A 25,985-nucleotide genomic window follows, 5' to 3' on the forward strand; every position below is an offset into this window, starting at 1 on the left:
TTTAAGTGTTAAGGGAGAGCTCGGACCATAACGAAGTCTGACTATTACATACCCGGACCATGGCGAGCACACGGATTACAGAAATATTTTCACTAATTAAAAAATATGCCGATTGCTATTCTTTAAATTTTAGTTTATGTGCATTTCCACACATATGAATGTGTCGATTTTACTCATTGTCAGTTATCTTATATTGTCAATCAGAGACGGTCCGAGTTTGAAACGGAATGGTCCGAGATCTTCGGGTTAAAATTCTTGTAAACTTCGTTTATCTTTGTCGTAAAAGCGGAAATTCTTTCTCGTGTATAGTTCATAAAACCGAGAAATATATATTACGGAAATTGTGTTACAAAGGGAAATATCTCACTTTCAGTATTTAGATATCTTGTAAAAATTGATATGAAGATACGACAGATGGGTTTTTATTTATTGAACAATTACCATAGATGAGTAGGCCTATGTCAAGTCAGAACACTTGAAAAAAATGTTACATTTGGTTAATCGGCAACGTTTAATTCAGTTTGAGCATACGTCACTCCTGTAACGAATGCCGGTAATGTTTTTGTCATAACATTTCTATTTTCATAACACAACACATTGCCTTAAAAGTATATTTCAACTTGAAGCATAAAGTTCACGAAAGTTTCTTAGCCATAAATTTGCTCAACCATTGCTCACATTGTCACTACACATGAGAGTGATGTCACTCCTGTTACATGATCATGACGAAAAACTGATGAATGTAGATCTGCAGTTATTGTAATACTAGCATGTATTTAATTAATGACTGTCAAAATATAAAAAGGTTTAAAAGCAATGTTGAACCATAGACAAGTACTTACATGTCTTCCCGGCGTTAATTATTACTGTTATTGTACATTTACATGTATGTGCATATTATAAAATCATCTTTTTAATATAACCGCTTACCAGTTTATTACAGGTTTGTGAAATTAAAAACACAAGAGGAATATTTATTTTTAACATATTCTCAATCAATTTGCCAGTAGTACAAATGTGAGCTGCAGGTATTTGTCACTTCTGTTATAACAATTTCCCCTTCGGTTAAAGGGACAATTCACTCAGGCTAATTCTTTTACATAACCAAGAGGCAAAATATGGCATAAATGTATTGTTCTATATTTCTTATGAAACATTTAACTCAATATATTGACAAATTCCACGTTATTTTTAAGTATTTTAATTGATACCGTTGTAACTACAAATCGTTGATCAATACGATTAAGCAGGTACAGTATGTACTCTGTACCCATTCCCGAGCCAAAGTCACGCACGTTAATTATAAACATATGAACTACATAACCACTGAGGAGGTAATAAAATGATTCTTAGGCAAGACAATTCATCTAATAAGGTAAACCACTACTGTCAGAGCGATTTGAGCAGTTCTAGACAAAAGTTGCATTACTCTACGAGCAAGGGACAGGGTTCTATGGCAAGCCAAGTTACTTTTTATTCTTTTATTCCGATATCGGAATTGAATTTCCGATGATATCGGAATTAGAATTCTCGATATCGGAAATTCTAATTCTGATATCGGAATTAGAACAAAAATTCTTGATATCAGAATTAACAAATTCTAATTCCGATATCGAAAATTCTAATTCCGATATCGGGAATTAGAAAACAATTTCTGATATGGGAAATTCAATTTCCGGATATCGGAAATTCAATTTCCGATATCGGAAATTCAATTCCCGATATCGGAAATTCTCTCTACTCATTATTTGCATTGCAGATTATACTTCATTTCCGATATCGGAAATTGAATTCTCGATATCGGAAATTGAAATACCGATATCGGAAATAGAATTACCCATATCAGAATTTGTTTTCTTATTTCCGATATGGGAATTAGAATTTCCGATATCGAAATTAGAATTTCCGATATCAAAAATTAATATGAATTCCCGATATCGGAAATTGATTTCTCGATATCGGAAATTGAATTCCCTATATCGGAAATTGAATTCCCGATATCGGAAATTAGAATTTCTGATATCGGAAATTGAATTTCTAATATCGGAAATTAGAATTCCCGATATCGGAAATTGGAATAAAAAAGAAACTTGGCTTGCCATAGGGTTCGACATACAAGATATTCGACCACAATGTGTAATGGCGGACAGCGAGCGAGTTTGAAAGTTTCACACACATTTCACCACCATGGGCTTTTCGAGCATATCACGGTAAAACCGACTGATCTAATTTCCATTAGAACCGGTTTTTCCCCGATATATGTACAAATTTTAATGTTGTCTTAGATTGAATTGTCCCTTTAAAATGGGTGAGATAACATTTATGAGTTATTCTCTCCAGAAATTCAAGACTGTTAAGAATCTTTAATTACACGGGCATGTGCTTCCGTTTAAATGTGTAAAGGCAATACATCTTTTGCTTCTTTTGAATCAGTTTTTACAGAACATGGATAAATATAACAGTAGCGACAAGAATGTGAACATTGATTTGTTTTTGCGTAGCTTTTTGGGTCATCTTACCTATAGTCATCATGCACCGTCCGTCGACGTCCGCCGTCCGCCGTACGTAAACTTTTCATTCAAATGACTTCTTCTCAACTACCGTACCAACCTAAAAGCCCAATGTACTCATATTTTCCCTGTAGCATGCTGGGATGAAGGGCTGCCAAAGTTGTGAAAATGAACGACCTTGACCTACTTTCATGGTCACAGGTGGCCAAATAAGCTAAAATCTTTGAACGACTTCTTCTTACCAACCTAAAGGCCCAATGTACTCATATTTTCCATGTAGCATGCTGGGATTAAGGACTACCAAAGTTGTGAAGATGAATGACCTTTACCTACTTTCAATGTTACAGGGGTCAAATAGGCTAAAATATTTGAACGACTACTTCTAACTAACCGAAAGGTCCAGAGTACTCATATTTGAGTTGATCCCAAATCGGAGATGGCTACCATGACACCATATCTAATTAATTTTCTATACGGCTATTGCCAAGGTAGTCTGATGACTGTTAAGGCCTTTGGGCCTCTTGATTATTTTCTTGTTGTTTTCTAAGGCTTGCATTAAAATGTTTATTTGCATCAACTTCAGTAATGAATAACTTAATTTGGTGCATTGTTTGAAATTGATCAGATAACAACAGTAAGTGACAATCAAACTTGAGACAAACATTTCAAATACCATATTTTCAACAACCAAAATTGTTGATTTTTTTTCTACATGAAGGTAGTACTTTTATTCATTCTGCATCTGTGAAACCCTGATTTTTTTTTCTTTTCTTAAAAAGTGAGAAAGAAAATCAATGTTGAAAATGAGGAAATGACCTGTGACATGCCATGCGAAAAGCAAACGACAATTTTTAGGTTTACATTTGTATTTTCTGTAAATTGAATCACGGGAACATCATGTATACAATTGGTAGTGCCACAGGGACCTGGCACGATTTTTTTAAACTAACAGTATACATATATATATGTATACTATTGGTTAACAATTTTCGTGCCAGGTCCCTGTGGGTAGTGCTAGTACTTTTTCGTTTTTAACATCTTTTGCTTTGTTTAGATTTTTGTCATTGACAACTTAGCCTCCCTGTTGGTTTTTTCGCGGTAATTAATACTCCTATTAGACACTTTCACACCCCTTAGTATATTAATCATGTCATTCCTCCGACATACCACGACAGTTGATTTCTTAGCTTGTTTTCTCGTGTTTCTCTCTTTGTGGGTTTCGTTCCAATTCGTAGCCAATAATATATGTTCCTCTCATACAGTAAATGCGTGCAAGCGTCTGGAATTGCCTTTCGGATCGTTCAAACCACAAATCACGTGAATAGTTTTAATTAACCAGTCGTATGTGCGTTTATAGGCTCGGGGATACATTTTTTAATAATCCATAGCTTGTATGCTCTATATCAATTTGACTTTCTGAACCTTAAACCTTGTAATTTCAGTGTAAATATCGTCTTAATGATTATAAGTGATCTATCCTTCAGCGGGAATGATATCGTGTTTGTTTCTTAAATGTATGACCTCAGTCTGAGGGATGCATGCATCGTTGAACATTACAATAATAATATGCCACTCATGGCTACAATTCGAAATAAATAACAAACTAGCAAACCTAGTTAAAAGAGAGAGGGGGGAGTACGCGCATATTTTGAAGCATGAAATGTTTTCATAATTCAAATACTTAGATACTCTTGTTTTCTTGCCTTTTATTTCTGATGGGGAGTTGGTGGTTTAGTTACCATCGCCATTGTTATGTAGTTTTACTGTCATTTTTTCTTAAATTGTTAAGTGTGGACCTTCAAATCGTGTTTTGTTTCTAAAATTTAAATTGTCCAAATTTATATGTTACTTTCTTTGGTTAGGAAATTATGTGAAGCTGGATAGGAAGACAAGTATATACTAACCTTACAGTGACTATGATTAGATTTCAATCCTTATACTACTAAATTTCGCGATGTCTATATGTTCGCGAAGATTAACTTTAGTTAGTTTGAAAATTAAATGCAAATAGCTATCGCGCAGATAAACACTCGCGATTTCACTGTGATCGTGAAATTCGCGAAAGTGAATCATAATGAGGTTAAAACGGTATAAAGCTAGTATATTAATAGTCCGAAATAAAAGGCCAAAATAGATTCAAAGTAAAATAAAAAATCATTTCTATGGAATATATATTCGAAAATAAATCGCACGCGGGGGAAATAAGTTGGGTTACAGTACACTTCTCATACATTGATTTTCTGACCAAAGTTATTTCTTTGTTGACTAAGTAAGAACAGTTTGAGATGCTTCCACTTTATTTTGCTGTGTTCTCAAAAGTAATAATCTCAACAGTAGAAATGTTATTAAGTTTTTTACAGAAATCTATTGAATTCCGTCATATTGAACGTCACCCTTGGTTGGCTACATGTGATCGTTTAATACCGTGTACCGTAAATCAGAGATGGAGATTGTCGTTATAGACAAACAAATCTAGTATTATAGTTGACATCATTTGATGATATTAAGGTGTTTTTTAAAGATACTCCATCGCTGACAAATGGTATTTTTTTCTCTATCAAAAACAGGAACAGACGAATAAGGTTGTTTGTTTCAGTTCCAAAAGTTACTTACTATGCACCATTACCACCATTGAAAAGTTTGGGCTTGTAATTTTACTTCAAAACCAAAATATTAAAAATGATAAATTGCATCCCGAAGAAAATCCGTGGCACTAAGAACTATACAGAATTAATTATTGATTGCGCATGCATCAAAAGCAAAATGAATTATTTCATATTTTGTTTTTGTGTTGATTAAACATATATATACACGATTAACCACCATATAGTGTTATATTGATGCGGTGGAGCATCTTTAAACAATGTAATTGTTGTTAAAAAGTCACATTTTTCTGTATCTGTCCAAATTCAAGTTTTAACCTCCAGTAGAAAAATAATTAGATTGCTTATGGCATCAGGTATTATTTATTGATAGTTTGTGTCTTTGTTTTATTCTTAATACAGTAGTCTGCTTTGGGCTATTTTGATTCTCTCTTACCCACCGTGTATTATCTCAGTTTAATGATTTATTAGTGGACCACATGGTACATTTATCATTCGTCCACCAGGTTTAATTTCCAGCCGAGTCCTGTTATATGAATTTGCAGATTGTTTTTGTTGTTCTGTGCAATAAGTGACTATCAATATGGATAGTACTATAACTGTCATTTCTTTATATTTATCATGTGTTTGACATCACTCTGAGAAAGGGTAATTGTGATAAGACAATGTTATTATCCACATCGTAGAATCCGTTACTCCATCATTCTTGTCACCACAATGTGTTGTTGTTTAATATATATAGATATAGAAGTAACGCGATGTAGATTATATTCTAAAAAAAATAAATTGAGATATTTACAGATGATCGAAGTATATAGTTTATCATAACACAATATTTTGAGTGTTACTGATTATTCTGCATTTACATATTGCAGAGGTATTTTCCCTTGCTGGTAGGTTTTGCTTTTGACGTCAGGTGTTAGCGAACGTTTTCACACTGGATATATAAAGCTATATATAGTGAACCCTGATTGTAACTCGAGTGTTTTCACACCGACGGAGATATTTTAGAAATATTATATAAATATGATGTCATATGTCTGACTGAACGTTGGATAACGAGTAATGACGTAGTTGAGTTGAATGGATTTTGTACATATGTTTTCCCCAGACCTACTGGAAAAGGGGGTGGAGTTGTGCTTCTGCATAAAAACCATTTAAAAATATGTTTTCTATAGTTGAAAATATTGTTGATTGTATATATTTTGGGTAAGGATTAACTCTGGTAGTAAGTCATTTTTTTTGTGTTTTTGTTATTTTCTTCCGGTAAATAGCATCTTTTAAAATAGTTGTGATATTGATATATTCGTGAGTCTAGAGGAGTCAATAAGCCGTTACAAAACAAATGGAAATGTGTATGTAGCCGGCGACTCAAATGCTCGAACAGGAACTAGGCCAGATTATATTGTAAATGTTTGGCTTGATGATGAATTGTTTGATGATATGTTTTATAATAACGATTCAACTAGTTGTCCTCGTAGTAATAAGGATAAACATGTAAATACATATGGTAGAAAATTACTTATATTGTGTAAATCTGCAAGTATGCGAATAGTTAATGGTCGTCATACAGGCGATGAAAATGGAAATTATACCTTTTGTAATAACAACGGAATGAGTCTAATTGATTATCTATTAGTTGATTGTGATTATATTTCAAATGTTTTAAAATTTGGCACGGGCGAGTTCAATACTATTCACCGTTGTGTTTTTCCTTCAATATGTGTAACACTAATATAATTGATGACCGCAATAATGTCTTATGTAGTGGTAGTACAACAAAAACTGTGAGATGGAACAAAGACAATGTAGATAGAATATGCAATGACCTTCAAGCAATAGTTCATGACCTTCTTAATATATGTGATATGTCGTTAAATTCTCAAGAAAAAATTGATGAATGTGCAACCAAATTTTGTGGCGATATAAATCATGTTGTTTTACCAAACTGTAATGTTAAAAATACAAGTAATATGAATCAATACCCTCAACATTATAAAGGTGATAAAGAGGACAAACCATGTTTTACTGATAATGTAAAAATTGATATAATGAGTGTAAACGTGCATTATTTAATTTTAATGTTAACAAGACACATGATAATCATGCGGTTCTTATAAGTAAAAACAAACTTACAAAAAGTTGGAATATATACTTAAGCGTCCATACAAACGACAAGAAGGTGATATGGTAGAGTTTCTCAGAAAAAATAACCCCAAGAAATTCTATAAATATTTTTCAAAGCGTAAAAATCATGTATCCCAACCACATATTAGTATGGATGAATGTTTAGACTATTTTAGTAATATTAGTATTACATTAATACAGATGACACTAGTGAAGAATTGTCGTATAATGATATAGATTCAACAATATTTAATGAATTAGATGAACCATTTACTGAAGAGGAGATACATTTTGCAATTCGTAATCTGAAAAGAGATAAAGTTGCAGTGAAGATCTAATTTTAAACGAATTATTCGAAGATTGTGAAGATATTTTGATACCATGTATATAAAAACTCTATAGAAGAATTTTTGAATCCGGGTTCTTTCCAGAAGAGTGGTCACGTGACTCCATTGTCCCAGTACATAAAAAAGGTGATATAAATAATGTCAATTATTATAGACGTATAACTTTAGTCAGCTGTATGGGAAAGCTATTTACCCAGTGATTTAACTCGAGTGGGAAAATTTTCACACTGGATGGTATAGCTATTTATAGTGAACCATGATTGTAACTAGAGTGTTTTCACACTGGATGGTATAGCTATATATAGTGAACCCTGATTGTAACTCGAGTGTTTTCACACTGGATGGTATAGCTATATATAGTGAACCCTGATTGTAACTCGGGTGTTTTCACACCCTGGATTTTATAGTTATATATAGTGAACCCTGATTGTAACTCGGGTGTTTTCACACTGGATGGTATAGTTATATATAGTGAACCCTGATTGAAAATCGAGTGTTTTCACACTGGATGGTATAGCTATATATAGTGAACCCTGATTGTAACTCGGGTGTTTTCACACTGGATGGTATAGCTTTATATAGTGAACTCTGATTGTAACAAGAGTGTTTTCACACTCTGGATGGTATATTTGTATATGCTGAACCCTGATTGTAACTCGAGTGTTTTCACACTGGATGGTATAGCTATTTATAGTGAACCATGATTGTAACTAGAGTGTTTTCACACTGGATGGTATAGCTATTTATAGTGAACCATGATTGTAACTCGAGTGTTTTCACACTGGATGGTATAGCTATTTATAGTGAACCATGATTGTAACTTGAGTGTTTTCACACTGGATGGTATAGCTATTTATAGTGAACCATGATTGTAACTAGAGTGTTTTCACACTGGATGGTATAGCTATTTATAGTGAACCATGATTGTAACTAGAGTGTTTTCACACTGGATGGTATAGCTTTGAGTGTTTTCACACTGGATGGTAAAGCTGTATTTAGAGAACCCTGAATGTAAATCGAGTGTTATCATACTGGGTGGTATAGGTATATTAAGATAACCCTGATTGTAACCAAACAATGTGTGGAAAGAGAAAATGATGATTGCGTTCTTTGATTTACGCTATTAAAGTGTTGCACTAAACAAATCGATTTCATTTTCTGGTTCTTTATGGTTTTTATGGAAAAGCGGTTACTGCATTGTAAGAGGTTAGACTTAATACATTGACATGCGAGTTTCACTAGAAAAAAACATTATGATTTCAAACAAGATTTGGCAAAATTGTTATGTACCTTGAATACTAAATGGTTGTTTTGACGCTTTCAGTGATGAAAGTATTGGGTTTGAAATTCCATATGGTCTTGAGTAATCAATCATTAATTCTCGACGTCAGGTTTATACATTTGAACATATACATGCAAACTTTGTCATTGCTTTATTTCTTGAAAACAACGTAACCATGACGATAGCATTTCATCATGATATACAGAAAAAATAGTACATACATGTATGTATTGCTTATCGTAATTGGTTGTATGAATTTACAATATTTATGATTCTCATAATCATAATAGCGTTATTACATCTCAAACATTGGTAAATGTTGATTAGAAACAAGCATTGGACAATGCGTATACTTTGACATAAAAGCTTGGCTGTTTACATAGTTTTCATATATATGATAATCATTCCACTTTCCGTTCGTGGGTGCAGATCCTGGTGAGAAAGGACTCAGAACCACGTCCCTAAGCCTTGTGGGCAATGGCATGTTGGAAGTCTATGGAAATAAAGTGGGAAATACATACCATAAGAAACTCACAACTCTCCGTCTAACTCTCCGTCTAATAAATGAAGTAATTATTGGTAATTTGAGAAATGATATTTATGAACGTTTTAATTGAATGGTTAAACGACTCATTATATTTGAAAACTACGATCTTAGGTGCAATCGTTACATTAGCTTTACTTGGTGATGGTTGGTAGAGGATAGGATAAATAAAGAGTAATAAAACTGGCACTTACGGTATTTGGTTAGCGCAGAGAAATTTGCAGTCATGTCTTAAAACTGGCGCCTTTGGTTTCGTTGACTTGCCTGTTGTTGTGGGGTCCTTATTATTGATGTTATTGTTTATATTGATATTGATATCAATTTTTTGAGTGTCTGTAGGTTTCGGATCTTTGTTATCAGTAGCTCCTACTTCAGTAGTCGGATTGTTCTCTCCACTTGGTTGTGTGCTCGCTTTATTTGCGTTTGATCCATCACTTGGAGTCTTTGGAGAATTTCCCTGAGGTATTGTGGATGGATTCGTTTGAGTTTTGTCAGATTTGGATAGCAGTGAGCGAATTTTCTTATTGTTGATGGCCGCCAATAGTCTCTTATCAACTCGTCCATTTACTTCTGGTAGTGTTGAAGCCTGAAGAGCGAGGACACAACACAGCATCACACTGTAGGTGTGTTTTAAATGTCGTGGAAACATGTCGTTCCTATGGCAACTTTAGAAATTGAAATTATTGGTACTTGGCATAACCTGGATTTATAAAATAAAATAATTCACATTTTAATAAAGAATAACTTATTAAGACAATTAACACTCTTTCGACTTGTTTGTACCTAGTTCTACATACAATGTACATATATTTGGGCGTCTTAAAGGAAGGTTTCGCCCAAAGAAGTATAACAACTACGAATCAAGGATTTTCTTCAATGTCGTATTCAAGTCACATTTGTAGATTTTTTCCATCTTATCTTCCGGGTTTTACAAAAAATATTTATTTGGTTGGGCGAAACCTACCTTTAATAAAAGGGCATACCGCATCGAAAATTTTCAAATGTTTTGTCCGTATTTCTAATATCACTTACAAAGAACTTATATACATTTTCATTATATTTTTTCTAAAAAACCCTAAATGACAATGTTTATTTCTATAGTATGCATATCGATGTAAACTAAATTTACGTTAAACGTCCAATTGATGAGCATGTGTTAATCTAAGTTATATATTGAAGTATGCTGACAAACTGTTTTATATACAGTACACAGTACATACATATACATCCATTAACAAAACATGGATAGTTTAAATTCATGTTCTAATATTTAAGACGGAATTATCATTATCAACATTTTTTATAACAATTGTATCGGTCTCTATCTTTATTTCCAGAGTTATTTCCGTTAGAAATGTGAGAGTAGAACTCACTGAGGACTTAAACAACAACGCGATTATCCTGTCACTTATTTTACTCTATCAAGTGTTTATATTTGTTACGCTCTTTGTGCTGCGTAATTTAATGTCTAATTACCATAACATCAGAGGTCAAAGGTAATGAAGTGCGAGTGTCGGATTGTTTGAATTATATTGTACATATGTTCCGCAGTATTATATACCTAAGACATGTTTCCTGGGTAAATATTCATGGTTGAACTAAGACATAACTTATGAGTTATTAGAAAATAACTTCTAACATATTTCACTAGAATGCTTTGTTGATTCAGTTCATTCTTTGTAAATTTACATTTAACGAAAGTATTCCGAAGATTTTGTTAAACATTCTATGTATTCACAATGTCTGACCTTTTGAACCGTGCTCTAGATTTACCAAATAACTATTTAAATATTACTTACCTCCAAGACGTCCCAGAAGTATAATGATGAAACGCTGTCTCGAGAAAGGTATGTAAGGGGAGGTTTCCATCTGTCGCCCACATCCTTAGGCTCTAGGAGCTGTTGTTACCGCCATATATTGACCTCGTGACTAAGTGAGCTATCCATCAAGGCTCGCCAAGGGCGTTTGTATGCTAATTATAATAATAAATCTGGTTTAAAATCCGCACTATGTTATAATGTGTTGTGTTAAACATTTCTATAAACATATTATTCATGTAATAGTGTGATATTCGTTGATTTAAATGACAGAGTCGTTTCGTTGTGCATAGTGTACAGTTATGTAAATAGTTATAGACTATGTGTAGGATTGTGTAGTTTTGTGTATGGTTGTGTAATTTTGTGTATGGTTGTGCGATTTCGGACATGGGTAATGTGGACTGTATGTGTCCAAACACTTTCAACCCAGATACAGTAGATAGATAGATAGATAGATAGATAGATAGATAGATAGATAGATAGATAGATAGATAGATAGATAGATAGATAGATAGATAGATAGATAGATAGATAGATAGATAGATAGATAGATAGATAGATAGATAGATAGATAGATAGATAGATAGATAGATAGATAGATAGATATATAGATAGATAGATAGATAGATAGATAGATAGATAGATAGATAGATAGATGTAGATAGATAGATAGATAGATAGATAGATAGATAGGTAGATGGATTTTCTTTATTTCATCCTTTCAGATATTGCAATATATTGTTTATGTCACATTTAGATTAAAATAAAGCAAAAAAAAAACGAAATAAGAGTTTTGATTTGAACAATCAGTGATGAGATTTGGTGAGCGATGTTTACGATCATCATTTCTCCTCTCTCATTTCCTAGAAGAATATCCCTCTGATTTCTAAGTAGAAATTGTCATTGCTTGTCCTAGGAAAAATGGTCGATATTTACATACCCTGTTATTTCTAAGAAGTTTACGACGAATTCCAATATTTTAGCATTATAATAATATTGTTCGAATGTTTTCCGCATAGTCTCCATATAACAGGAATACGTTCATACCAGCCGGTATGAGAGTTTGGTTAGCTCGTCTAGCTAGTTTCCATGTTTCCAAGGATAAAGTCGACTCTTGATCAGTAATTAACCAGAGCTACTTATATTAGCCTTTGACGAGAAAAACTGATGATGGTTCATGTTACCTTCTTACCTCAAATTGTCTAACAAGTTTGATTTGTTAAACCATTTGAACAGCAAGTATGATGAATTGTAGAATAAGCTGGGGCTAAGTAGTTAAGAATTTGGAGGAAAAGTCAACTGTTTTGGATTGATCTATTGTTTCCCGTACAACATGATGCATAAAGATATTTACCTTGCGTAAAGCAAAGCCACTAGCTGTCATTTTCTGTTAATGTCTACCTTTTATGATTATGCAATATATAGAATAATTAAGCCAACGAGAAACGTGGTACAGCCATAAATAAATTATTACATCTTATGGTTTGTTTATAATTAAATAAAGTTTTCTTTGTAAAATTATTTTGTTTTATAACTATTTTGTATTTTAAATGAAACAAGTTTACAATTAAGTATCAATGTGATCTTGTTTTAAAAATCCTGTATTTGCTATGTTAGACATTTTACTAAATAGGAAGTACTTAATCAGTAATAAATTAGTAATTGTAATTTAGAGAATGTTAAAACAAATCTGATTTAGTTTCGACCAACCCCTTTCGTTTAACTACATATATAAGCAGCTAGTCCACCTATGCTATATACATGTATGACTTATATTGGTTGTACCTGGACGCCATATTGAACATTCCGTGGTGTGATTGGAAAGAATGTTGACTTTATACACCTGCATGCCTCACATTTAGTTAGCATCACTGATAAGCATTTTCTCAGAAAATACTGAAAAGGTCTAACTTCCTCTTAAAATTAAATTTGTCTTCATGCATACCCAATTCAAGCATAACGTGACAGAAAGTCATCATATTCAATTGGACAATTTCTGTTTTTACGTAATTACAGAGTTTCAAAGCTTTACAATTTTCTCCGTCAAAGTCATACTACAGAAAGTGGTGGTGATCATTTTGTAATAACTCCGCTTCAAGATGCTTCATCAACGACAAATAGCACATGTACATGGTGTTTTTCAATTAAAACTGACAAAGTTTGTTTATCTTCAGTAAGGAAAATTTACTTTACAATTTTACTCATTTTTGAGTTTTATATCCATGCTTAAAATAAAGAATACAAAAGTGGATATATTCATTTTATTCTATTATTTTTGTTTCATTTATAATGGATAATATAGTCTTACAATACTGTTCATTACCAATGGTATTGTAGAAAGTGATGGAAACAAACTTATAGCTAAAAATATATCACGTCCGCCGGTGAATTGTATTAGCATAGTTTTCACGTATATCAGTTATGCTAACGCAATCTTATGATGGAACACACAACGTCGAGTTCAATACAATACATTGTTTAAACGACATAGAACCAACGATTGTAAAACAAATTTAGTTTTGCAGCGCCATATCAGGTTCATCTATACTACATACATGTCGATACTGTATATTCCTCAGTGTTATTGCGATCACATTTTGATATTTTGGGTAGGATAAATTTGACATTTGGATCAGAAAGAAATGACAAAGGTCCCGAACAACTCCCAGTTTCACAGTTTGTCTCACAAAACGTATCCTCTAATTTGGTATTAAAGTCTAGACATGTTAAATACTCTGTGTATTTTTCCATACGCTGACGATACATTTTATGCCAAACCATCTCTTTGTCTCTGAGGGATATGAAGGCAGCATTCACAGCATCTGCTACAGACCCAGTTTCAATATTTATTATTGTTTCGTTATAGATATGATCATTTTTAACGTGAATATCTTTAATTAAATCCTGGTTAGAACATTGTTCCTTACACACCGGGTTTTTGACGTGTATTATTTCATTGCACATCTCTATCAAACGATTTTCTATCTGTTGCTTTTGTTTTGAGAATTCTCCATTAAAACACTGAAGGAGTTCTGTCCTCTTCATTCCAGAAATACATAATGAACACATTCCATCCATGCAGTGATCACAATTGAGATTACGGAGTTTATCTGGGTTCAGTTTACATTCCTCTAGTCCAGGTTGGTTATACTGACAATTAAGTTTAGGTTGGTGATCCTGACAATTAAATTGGCCTATCCAATCGATGCCATCGTCATTTGTGTCTGAAGTGTTAGATTCCTGACAACGTTCATGTAATGTCTCACAGTTCTCATTACATTTAAAGTTTGCATGTTCACTGGCAACCGAGTTTGAAGTAGCTAGAACAGATAAAATGTTTGACATAGTGTCGAAACTTCACAGAAGACTTTTAAAATCCCTACACAAAGAATAAGACAATGTGACATATGGTGTGAGAAATTAGTTCCTTTAGAGTTTACATTGATAGCGTACATTTATTAGACAGACGTGTGCATGTTTAATTGTCAATTTGTGACGCGATTTATCGTTGTTGTCGTTTTTTGGAACAAGCATAATACATATGTAGGATTTGTGAATGCATAACCGTATATATAATTCGGTGACCTGTCTGTTACGTAACAGATGTTTGCCCCACATACTCTCACCTCTATAGAAAACAGTCTATATATTATGAACCCAAAGGTTAAATGATGTTCAGACCCTTTTCATGAAATAACATGATCTTCTCATTAATTCCAAATTACCAATAGGCATGACGAAAATTACATCGAGGACTGCATTAGGATTAATGCTTAATTCTTTCAATAATATTGATTCAAATCTTGAAAACACACTGAAATTTCTTATGCATATTGTTATAAATGTAACCAATTCAACTTAAAATTTACATGTTAAAGTTGTATGTTCTATAACTTTCGCTCTTTTTGTCATAGTGAAAACTGTTTAAGTGTTATACTCTGTCTGTCTGAGGTTTAAACTTTCTAATTTTATCTTATTTATAAAGTTGCAACACTGGAAGTATTTTTTTTTATTATAAAAGTAAAAAATCTTTCATGTGAAAAATAGGCTCGAAAGATGCAAAATCATTCCGAACTCTTCCGAACATCGTCGCAACAATCTCGAAGTAACACGAGAGATGTGAAACCAAGAGAAAATGTCACCGATTTTTTATAAACAAAACACGGTATCGACCTCAGCAGACTGGATCTACAAAGAACTCACACATTACAATATTTGATACACACAATATTTTACGGAAATGTGTGAATTAGATATTTCAAATAATCACTTTGTGAACATATACCAGCATGAGTTGCTCATATTAGCCCGAAGGAAAACGTAATCAAACACATGTACGCTTATGATTGTCACCTGGCTCAACACGTGCAGGTCGTGTCGACGTCAGTCACGTGATAGGATTCGGAAGGTACTAAACATGGCGGTGATTGAAGGCGCTTTATTCAAAGCCAGGAATACACGTATATGATCACTAGATTTCGGTTCTCTTGGCCTACATATGCTTTTGGGGATCTAAATCATCAAGTTACATGTCCATATTCAAATATCAAATGTTTAAGCGACATATCGTTACAGTGAAAATAGAAAGAAATATTTTTAATCTTTTATAGTAAACATTCTTAACTCCTATATGAATTTCATTTTAGAAAATAGCATATTTTTGAAATGTAAACGTTAAATAAACAATAAATTCCAAGCAAACTCCATGTATTTTATTCCTTCCTCATCACTGGATGGCCTACTTAATGTTAAATGGACAGCTTTTGGCCCGAATCTGTATGTGGATTGGGACAATAATACACTAAATATTCAATAATTAGATTTACTAATAAAACAATTAACTCATTTGATTAAAGCTACTATGTTCCTGATTTACACTTTATAAACAATAGTTATATTCATGTTTTCGATTTTTTTTTATTAAAGCTATAATCCTGTTTGGGGTTATCTCCCTTCATTTTAAATTAGATGACTTTTTGTGTAATGCTTGTAACTTGTACCACGGTGTTGTTTTGTAAGGAAACGACCTATATAGGCAATATCTGCTGTCTAATCCCGTTGACCTCTTTGCAGTAAAATTGTTTTAAATTAAAATTAGGATTATTGACAATTAACAATTCATATAGCAAATACATTTCAAATTCCGGTTGCTTTATTAAATACATGATCAGATAGGAAGATAACTTGATGATGACCGGACTAATGAGACATTACCTGTTACATTCCAGCGGGGGAAAACACGTGAGTATTTTGAAGCAAGTTTTCACTAAACATTTGTCTGGTTTTATTATTTTTATCATAATTTAGATTCTTTGTTATATAATAGTTATGAATAATATTGCTCCTACTGAATGTGTGACAACTTCTTTATATGTAAGAGAAGATAAGGACAGCATTTATTGCTTTAAAGATACGTAAAATCTGGCAAAATAACTAATAATTACATATCTGTCAGCAATCCTTGAGAGACTATTAACCGGGTCACATATGCTTTGAATGTGCTTTTTGTAATCAGGATATATCTTTTGGAATTAAAACAATATACTTAGTACTTTATATATAGTCAAAACTATCTATCTTTAGTACATAACATGATAATTACTAGAAATGCGATTGGATTATAGCCATGGTATATTTTGCGACAGTTCTCTGTCCTTCTTGAATACGGGGGACTATATCTGACTACGGGGGACTATATCTGACTACGGGCACTATACTAAAATATTTACAGTTTGCACTGACATGGACTCAATAACCATGCTTTATAGTATTATCATTATCAATGTATAATGTTTATTTATTGTTAGCACAACACGCGCGGCGTTTCTATTGTTACGTGAATAGTTGATGGCGTAGCAACGTGGGATCATGACCCCACTTTTGGCGGGAACATATGAATGACTCGATTCCAATCAGCTGTTCAATCGAATTCGTTGACAATGATGGGAGAGAAAAATATGTGTATTTTAATGAAAATATATGCAATTGCCGCGTGAATTAATAATATTCATTTACTTGAAAAACTGTAAATATAAGGAATAGATGTTTATTTTGTTGAGGTTATGAGGGTATAATGATAATGGACCCCGTTTGAATTTTATGTAACCCGGCTTCGCCGGTTACATAATTTACACGTGCTCCATTATCATTATACCCTCATAACCTCAACAAAATAAACATCTATTCCTTAGGTATAATCCCCCGGGAATGAGCACGCGACCAAATATATGACGTCACAATGAATGTCATGTGACGTACTAGGCTCGTCTGCGACTCGGGGACTAAACCTCGCCAGACAACAGTATATGAGAACAGTTCCCTCTGGAGAAGGCCATAATAGAATAACAAGTATTAGCTTCCCAAAAAGCTAAGAAGGCTACCATACAGCATTATTTATTAGGAAGCAATTATAGGAAAGCTTGTCGCATTGTTCTGTTCATAGTTAGCTGCCATAGTTCTTATGACAATTCATTTTTGAAGAATGATGATTTAAATGCTTTTGCATTCAATGTAAAAGATAATCAGCTTCATGATATTCATGAAAGGGCCACTAGGCTACCTTTCCGAAACAAAACAAAATAAAAGTTTCTTTCAAACAATTATTACAAAATATGGCCAAAGATGAGGTTACAACACCAAACAAGTTTTGCCGTCTGGTGCAGAAATAGTCAACTAACGCGTTGTAATTATGACGACGTCGGGGAACATAATACGACCTGCGTTATGAAAATGAACGTAATTTTGTTTATTTTGATAAAGTTGTTCTGAAGGTGCATTGGGCCTTTTCCTAATGCTAACAAGTTTTCCGTCTAATATTCACTGTACTGATATACATGTACTGTACATGTACTTGGACAAGTTGGTGTAATACATATATACGCATAGAAACAAGCATAACATTTCGGTTAAAATTGTACTTTACTAGTTAGGCTATATATAGATGCTCTACGCGCTCTCGACAATGTAAACAAAACTAGGCAAATCACCGAACTTATACAATCGCGACATCTCGGTGTAATTTCCGTCAATTTCTCCGAAATCTATTCATTACGTGTAGTGCCGCCCTGTGTTATTTCTGAGAATAATGTCCGACAACCAGAAAAATCATTCGGACTTATCAAATGATAATTTGTTTGCAATAATTTCCCCACTGGTACCCCTTATACACATGAAATCTTCAACAACAAGTAATCAATCAACACACGTAAATCGTTTTGGCCAGCCAATCAAAGTGAACAGACTATTTATAACCATGTGAAATCCAAACATAATGCTAGCAATAATACCCGAGTGACAGAGGAAATTTTTCTTCTTCCTAGCCAGGTGGTCTTTATACACCGGCAGCGTTCAAAATTAACGCCTGTTCGTCTGTTTGTGACAGGAAACTTTATAGTAGGCCAGGCAATTTTTGCCATGACCGGCAATTTTTTGGTCCAGATAGAGTAGTAAAGATGTACAAATCAAAAGTAGCTCAAAATAAATTTTCGTGATGATTAATATGCTGGGTTTCAGTCAACTTTGTTGAGAGCACACGATACTAAAACAGATATATGGATATTTATATTAATAAAACCAGTGGCGTAGCTACCATTGACGCAAAAACGCAACTGCGTGCACATCAATCAATTTTTAAAAAAAATCATAGTCATAACTACACGTAACCGAGACTAACATTAAACATTTTAATTTGTTACCCGAATCGCCTACTTTTTAGGTTTACTTTTTCCGGAAAATTATGTTTCCGTTCCGTTTCCAGGGTTTAAAAGTTGGTGCGAGGTCGTGTCAGAAAATTGACGTTTTTAAGCCGAAAACCCGACATGAACAAGACACTAACAAGAACTTAACAAATATGCTGGATATCTATATTAGTGAGAACACGATACTAAACTTTATCTAGTTTAGTAAGACTATTACAAGATAGACTAAGGATGAATAGTAACTTTGTAAGGACCGGTAATTTTCAGTCAGGACCATTAACTTTCAGTCAGGACCAGTAACTTTTAGGGTCAACCGGTCCTTGGGACCAGCTGGAAAGTAAAGTTACTGAAATACTCTGGCATTGCACTTATATATATACTGTGTAGTTCCTGTGCAAGAGTTACCGTTCTTACGTTACGATGCGGGATATCACAAACAGTGATACATGAATTGATGAAAATTTATAAAAGTAAGAAAATGTCATCTCATGCATTGTACCGGTTTTAAACGATAAAAGTAAGAAGTCAAATTGATATCATAGTCAATAAAATGTTTTATTCGACACTGATGCATGGTACATGTACATTTGTATGTTGCAACATGTTCATGTATATAATTACAAATAATGTGCATTTCGGTATCTTAAAACAACACTTAATGACGAGATACACAAAAATAACTTGCAATAAACGCACCGTACTGCATATTCTTTTACGCAATGCATCCTTTCATACTTTCATGTTCAAAATTTTATTTGAAGAATAATAATATGAATTATTTGTATCCGAAAATGAAATGCTGGTTAAAACAAAACAAAATAATATATAACGAATATTTTGATAATCGCACATCCAAGTTTCCATAAGGTATATATTTAAATATATGAGAACATATGAAATAGCAGCCAGGCACCGAGGCCTTAAAATTGCCGATTCAATAAAAGCACTTTCATATCACAGGATTACACACATGCTCCGGAATGTTAATTCATAATTGGAAAAAAAATCAAAGACAATTCAAAATGGCCGAACCTCGCATGACAAGATAATCTAAGAACACGTCTTCCATAAATACACTTCAATTATTAGATTATAAAATGAGTGGTATAACTAAACTTATGAAGAACATTGCATGATTAATATATGCAAGGTGATACTTTGCATGAAGCGCTGAATAGGGTAAAAATCTAGATTAGGAAGTGAACTGATTAATTGTAAATGACTCGTGAATTCATTGTCCATACCATAATTGAAATTATACTAAAACTAAAACTTGGTCATAAATTTCTCAGACACCCAGACTATAGAGGATGTTCAGTCGTATATGTGATCAGGATATGGTTCGCATCTATGGCGTGTTTTGTTCTACAAAGTTACTCCATTTGGTGAGCAAGCATTTGGTGTTACGTTATTGGTTTGTAAGACAAAAGTTCTTTATTACAAGGCACTGCCATTTTACTCACTAACAACTAATGAAACAGCCAACTACTCCTACTCACTATTTCACTTATAGGAAGACGGCTAGAATAACAACTATTACGTGTTTATCAAGATGTTACATTGTCTCAAAAGTCATTAACTTCTTAGGGTTGATAAATCATCGTATACACCTGAAAACATGTCTATATTTGTATAGTATCACATAATTTGTCTAGTATCCATTTCATATAAACATACTCTCAGCAATCGATATAAATGGTATGCAGTCAAACCTGCTGTAAAGGACACCTGTCTATAAAGGACATGCTCATAAATCCTATTTGGTACAGTAAATGACACATCACCTATATGGAAGATTCTATTTCACCCCGGTGTCCTTTATAGACAGATTTGACTGTAACGTGGTATTGAAGGACTGATCCAGTCATTCGTGTTTTATATAAATTCAATGTACATATGCTATATGACTTTGATTATGATTGGAACACATTTTCACTTTTTCCTGGGAACATTTTCCACAAATGAACCGACCATGTTTCCGGCGGGGAAGTAACTAGCCACTACGAGGACTTTCCCTCCGGAGCTCTTTGCTTTGCCTATCCCCATCTTCTTACTGCCTTTCCATACAACCTGGGTAAAATGACCTGTATAGAAAAAAAAATAAAAATAAAAAAAATAAAAATCAACGAAGTTATGTGTAAGGCGTTCTAAACAAGAAATGTATCCACATGGTATTTGTGTTCTAGACATTTAATAAAGAAAATACATTTTTAACGTACTGGGAATTTTGCGCAAAAAGATTTGACATAAAATCCATCTACATTTACATTTTAATGTAATGAAGAGACACGAAATTATATAATTTACATAAAATACCGATACTAATTAAACAAAATTACAACGGAATTGTTTTTGTTTAATTTCCCAAGTTATATAAAATTCAATGTACAAAATACTACAAAAGTTACGCCATTTTTTCTATAACAAAAGCTGTGACTGTTCCGTTTCATAGCGTATATATGTTACAGATTAAATGTCGTAACGTCGTATATGGTTTTCTAGAACATAAGCTAACATGGAATGTTCGTAATTGGAAGCTTTCAAAATAGCTCATACATAGAAATGTTCGTAGCACTTCAATAATGTATAAAACCAAAATTCGTTGTTTTAATATCCATGGTTCAACAGCAAACATGAAAATAACCAAAATTTCAATACAATGAACAATATACAATACAACTATGTAGACATATGATCCAATAGAAATTTGCGTTACTTACCGGAACCTAATGTGCGCGGCTCACTGCTGAAGTCGTGTTTTTCTATCTCGCTATACCAGTACTCGGTCACATCCTTCCCTGTTAGATATGATAAATAAAAAGTAAAATTAATATAAATTAAAACATAAAAGGAAAGAATTTAATAGCTAAGTTTTTTAATAAAATGGTTTAAAAATAATGACTTTGCAACAAAATTCCTTATAACATTAAGATCATTTATCGATAATTTGCAAAAATCAACATATATTTTTATTTTCAATAGCCTGATTATGTATCATGACCAGTCCGTCACGTCGTTTTATAGGCATCTACCGTCAACACCAAAGTAATCATTTCTATAATAACCAATATTGTAGCAGATAAGTTTTGTTATCTATTTTTTTCTTCGTTTCGAAGTAATTACATTTATCAGATTTCATTTTTTTGTTATCATAGAAAAGAAGATTTGCAATAAATTCGAAAGTGCTAAACTAATTACGCTCATAGTAACACGAACAATTGAGTTTAAATCAGGACAGTTTAAAGTGACATCTATTCTGTCAAATTGGCAATTTTCCTAGCACTTAACCATCAAAAACATTATAGAGACCCTAAAGTTAAGAACTTACCCGAGTAGTCCGCTGATCCAGATGACCATTTACAAGCAATGTTTTCACCTAGTCTGTCACCGTCAAGTTTACAATCGCTGTGCGCGAACGTGTTACTCGCGGCGAGATGTTCTGCCCACTTCTGGGCGTATTTCGACAGATTTTTGTCGTGCGACAAAGGTGGACATCCATGTTTTTTTCTCAATTCGTTGTGAGTCTTAACAGCATCATCAATGAAGTCTTTGATTTTTTGTGGCTTCTTTTCCCGTTCTGGACTAGAATCAGATGAACTAGAGCTGGAGGATCTCTTCCCCTTCTTGTCCTTTTTAAAGAACTGTAAAGGAAGACAAGGCATGACGTTGAATAAAGATATGGACAGAATGAATCCTTAATTATCGTCTTGTACACAAAGATTGCCCGCAATGATACAGCAGTACAACTATGCAGACATTTGTTCCAGGATCAATATACACTGTCTGTGATGCAAGGGATGATGTATCTGACACATTTCGTCCTTGTTATGTAGTGGTCAATTAACCATGCATATGTTTTGCATTGACCCTCATGGGATACGTTCCAGACTCGGAAATAGCTTTACTCTTGGCCAATTACTTGCGTACGATAGCGTTAGAGGAGTAGAGAATACACACACTTATGATATCCGTGCGACAATTCAGCACGTACAGCTTAACTAATGATAACGTCCTTGCAAATTTAATATGAATGGGTTTTTTCAACCAGACGACGATTATATGTATCATATTATATTGCGAATAGATCCCTAGAGTTAAATCATGTGTTTTAGACACTGTTACTATTCAGGACATTAGATGTCCTGCTGCTGACACATTTGTCACAGAGCCTACACACTTAACTATGAGAGCGAATTCCGTCCAAAGTCTTGCAGTAATTAGTAGACTGAGAAGTTTTTCTGCGCTTTAGTCTTGTGTTCTAACCACCATATACACAATCAGAGATAGAATTATTGATCACAAATACTTGTCTTTATAACTTGATTAACATTAGTCAGTAATATCCTTCATATCTTATGCACATGCTGTCTACATGGCAAATCTAACAATATATAGAGATTAATTGTCAGAATCCTTAGAATTAAATTCAGATCCTTTGTAGCATTCCTTAGTCTCCATCACATTATTAACACTCTAACTTGTAAGTAAACTGATATACAACACGAAGTTGGTATGTTGAGCCACTACGGTTCCACTGGCTGACCAGTACGTACTAAGGAAACCCAAACGTTATCGGCCGTTAACCTGCAGAAGTTCCCAATAAATCCGCATGCAATGACACATCGTATCCCCCTTTGTCTGGGTACTTGAACAGTGAAATTTGTTTTTTCTGTGGAGCGATCTTATGTGATTCATGTCTCCCTATTAAAAGCCATGCATACTCCACCCTCCAAAATACAGAGACTGTGTTGAGTTAAGTGAACCAATGAAGCTAACCGCGATAAGAAATTTCCCATTTCCTTGTGTTTTAACACAGCTTAAATTTAGTCCTGATAAGAGAGTTTCACTTGGTGTTTTCAGATTATGAAAAGAAACCGTTAAATAGTTGTGACAATGTATAGTCAGCTTTTAGGTATACATTTATAAAAAAGGAATTTTGATGAAGAAAATTATACTTTGCAAAGACATCAAAACGAAACACTGCAAATCATAGCATGCAATTCAAAATAACATTATGGTTAAGGAAGATCAGTAAAATAACGTGCATGTGAAGAACAGGTAAAACATAAATGTCAGTATAAGTATAAATGTATGTGCATGTTTTGATTAAGACAGGGAAAGCATATATTTAGTTGAGTACTAAATTTACTGCACTCCCTTCCATTATAACCAACACTATGGTATTATGATGCAGATTTAAAATAAAAAAAACCACACACAACATTATTTAAGATTAATTCTACATTTGTTTTTTATCAACATAATTAATTTCACTCTATTTTGCTATATGTTTTAGTAGATATAGTGCGTTTTGCCCATAGTTACGCTATATCTAGAGATATTGAATATACTATATTTAACTTTCGGTCTATTAATCACTACAGCTGTCCACAATCGTACATTATAAAAATGTATGATAGCCACACCACGCTACACCACAATGTAGGTTGTTACCAGTTTACATATGTTATATTTGCTGTATATATCACAACCAGCTGTCCCTACAATCCAATTACACCAGTGTTATATATACACGCGACGAAGCCGACAAAACTGTGCAATGTACTAATTACATGCAGTGTATACTATATATTGATTAAATCAACCAATCGCTGTTTCGTGGTATTTCTACGAAATAATAAACAGGTTCAGTTTTACAATCCTTGAGACAGCAGATGCATTTGACGTCCCAAAGGTTTGGTAAAATCTACCTTGAACATCTTAAATTCATTCGAGTTCAAATATTTGCACGATTGTCATGCATCATATGAATGCATTTCAAAATCTAATACTGCTGATTGTATAACTTAGTGATTTTAAAGGAAATTCCTTAATTATGGGGTTTTACACCGTGTCTTTTACGAACTTACATTTTATCTATTACGAACAATATGGTGGAAAGATGAACCAAAACAAATACAAAAGGTATTACAGTACTATCGATCGTCAGTTGGAGTATTCTGGGGAGATATCGAACTGATTAGACCGTATGTATAATATAACACGCACGTGACTGATGGAGTACAGATCTTATAAATGATACCATACTAATTGTATTGTGGCTTTTTCGGTCATATGCTATGCGTTTTAACGCCATCTGTCGTTACACATGGGAGAACATGTGTCGATGAGTATCTTTATAATTTGGTTTTTGTTGTTCTAAATATAACACGTTAAGTAGATATTTTATTAAGTTAATATATGTGGTCACTGTTATTTTTATTTCCGTACATACAATACAGTTTAGGAACTCTCTAGTACAGAAATATGTATCCTTTTATTTATATTTGTTTATAACCGGCCATTATCGATAAATGTCTCATGTGTAACATTAGGGTTAAAAGGACAAACACTAATGGAATGAAAGGTCAAAAGAAAGGCCAAATAGCGGACCATGATGAATATTGAATGTAAACGAAACAAAGCTCGACAAAATGTTTAAATTGTACCTATACATATTGGCATTATATCGTTTAGTAAAAGGAAAAACCACCGATATCAAATTAGTAAATAATGACAATATTGAAAGAAAATCTAATTATACACGATATTAGCGGTATAGAAGAAAAACATCACAAACAAAACGGGTTTCATTTTTTGTTATGAATTAATAACTGTTGGTATATCTGCAAAATATGATGTTACATGTATACACAAACTATTGTTAGTCAAAATGTCGTGCAGTAAAAACCAACCAACACCATTTATGTCACGTGATACAACACTTTCACTTACGTCATCGCCATTCTGTATTTGTAGACCTTCGATAGGTATGTCGGACTGATAACCACACAAAGAGAAAACAATATACTCATAAATTATATAAAATAAACATTGTAAATAGCGAGACTTATGTAGAGGCATTAAAGGGAAACAACTCAGACACTTGTTTGTATTTATATATGACATAAATTACAGAGTATCCCAGTCACAAATACCTATTCAGGGAGTTTTCCATTTAACCCTAGTAGTGCTGAACGGGTATATATCTAATCCATCGGTCGGGTGCTGAACGGGTATATATACCCGCCAGACAAAAAATGGGGAAACCCCATATT

The 25,985-nt window shown here is 33.4% G+C and overlaps 1 protein-coding gene across 7 annotated transcripts in view; it reads right to left on the minus strand.

Annotated features, from left to right (window-relative positions):
- Nucleotides 1–19,463: 19,463 nt before the first annotated feature.
- The window catches only part of LOC138320755 (uncharacterized), a 36,295-nt gene continuing 29,773 nt past the window's right edge, over nucleotides 19,464–25,985 (minus strand). For 6 of the 7 annotated variants that reach the window (XM_069263939.1, XM_069263942.1, XM_069263941.1 and 3 more), the window contains 4 exons: nucleotides 25,663–25,707; nucleotides 22,256–22,568; nucleotides 21,648–21,725; nucleotides 19,464–21,011 (listed from right to left, as the gene is read on the minus strand). In XM_069263939.1, coding sequence (XP_069120040.1) covers nucleotides 20,860–21,011; nucleotides 21,648–21,725; nucleotides 22,256–22,568; nucleotides 25,663–25,707 — 588 coding nt within the window. In that variant the 3' untranslated portion in view covers nucleotides 19,464–20,859. The remainder of the gene's footprint in view (nucleotides 21,012–21,647; nucleotides 21,726–22,255; nucleotides 22,569–25,662; nucleotides 25,708–25,985) is intronic. The other variant, XM_069263938.1, reaches the window with a different exon arrangement.

Source organism: Argopecten irradians, chromosome 4, assembly GCF_041381155.1.
Source record: "Argopecten irradians isolate NY chromosome 4, Ai_NY, whole genome shotgun sequence".
Taxonomy (NCBI): Eukaryota; Metazoa; Mollusca; class Bivalvia; order Pectinida; family Pectinidae; genus Argopecten; species Argopecten irradians.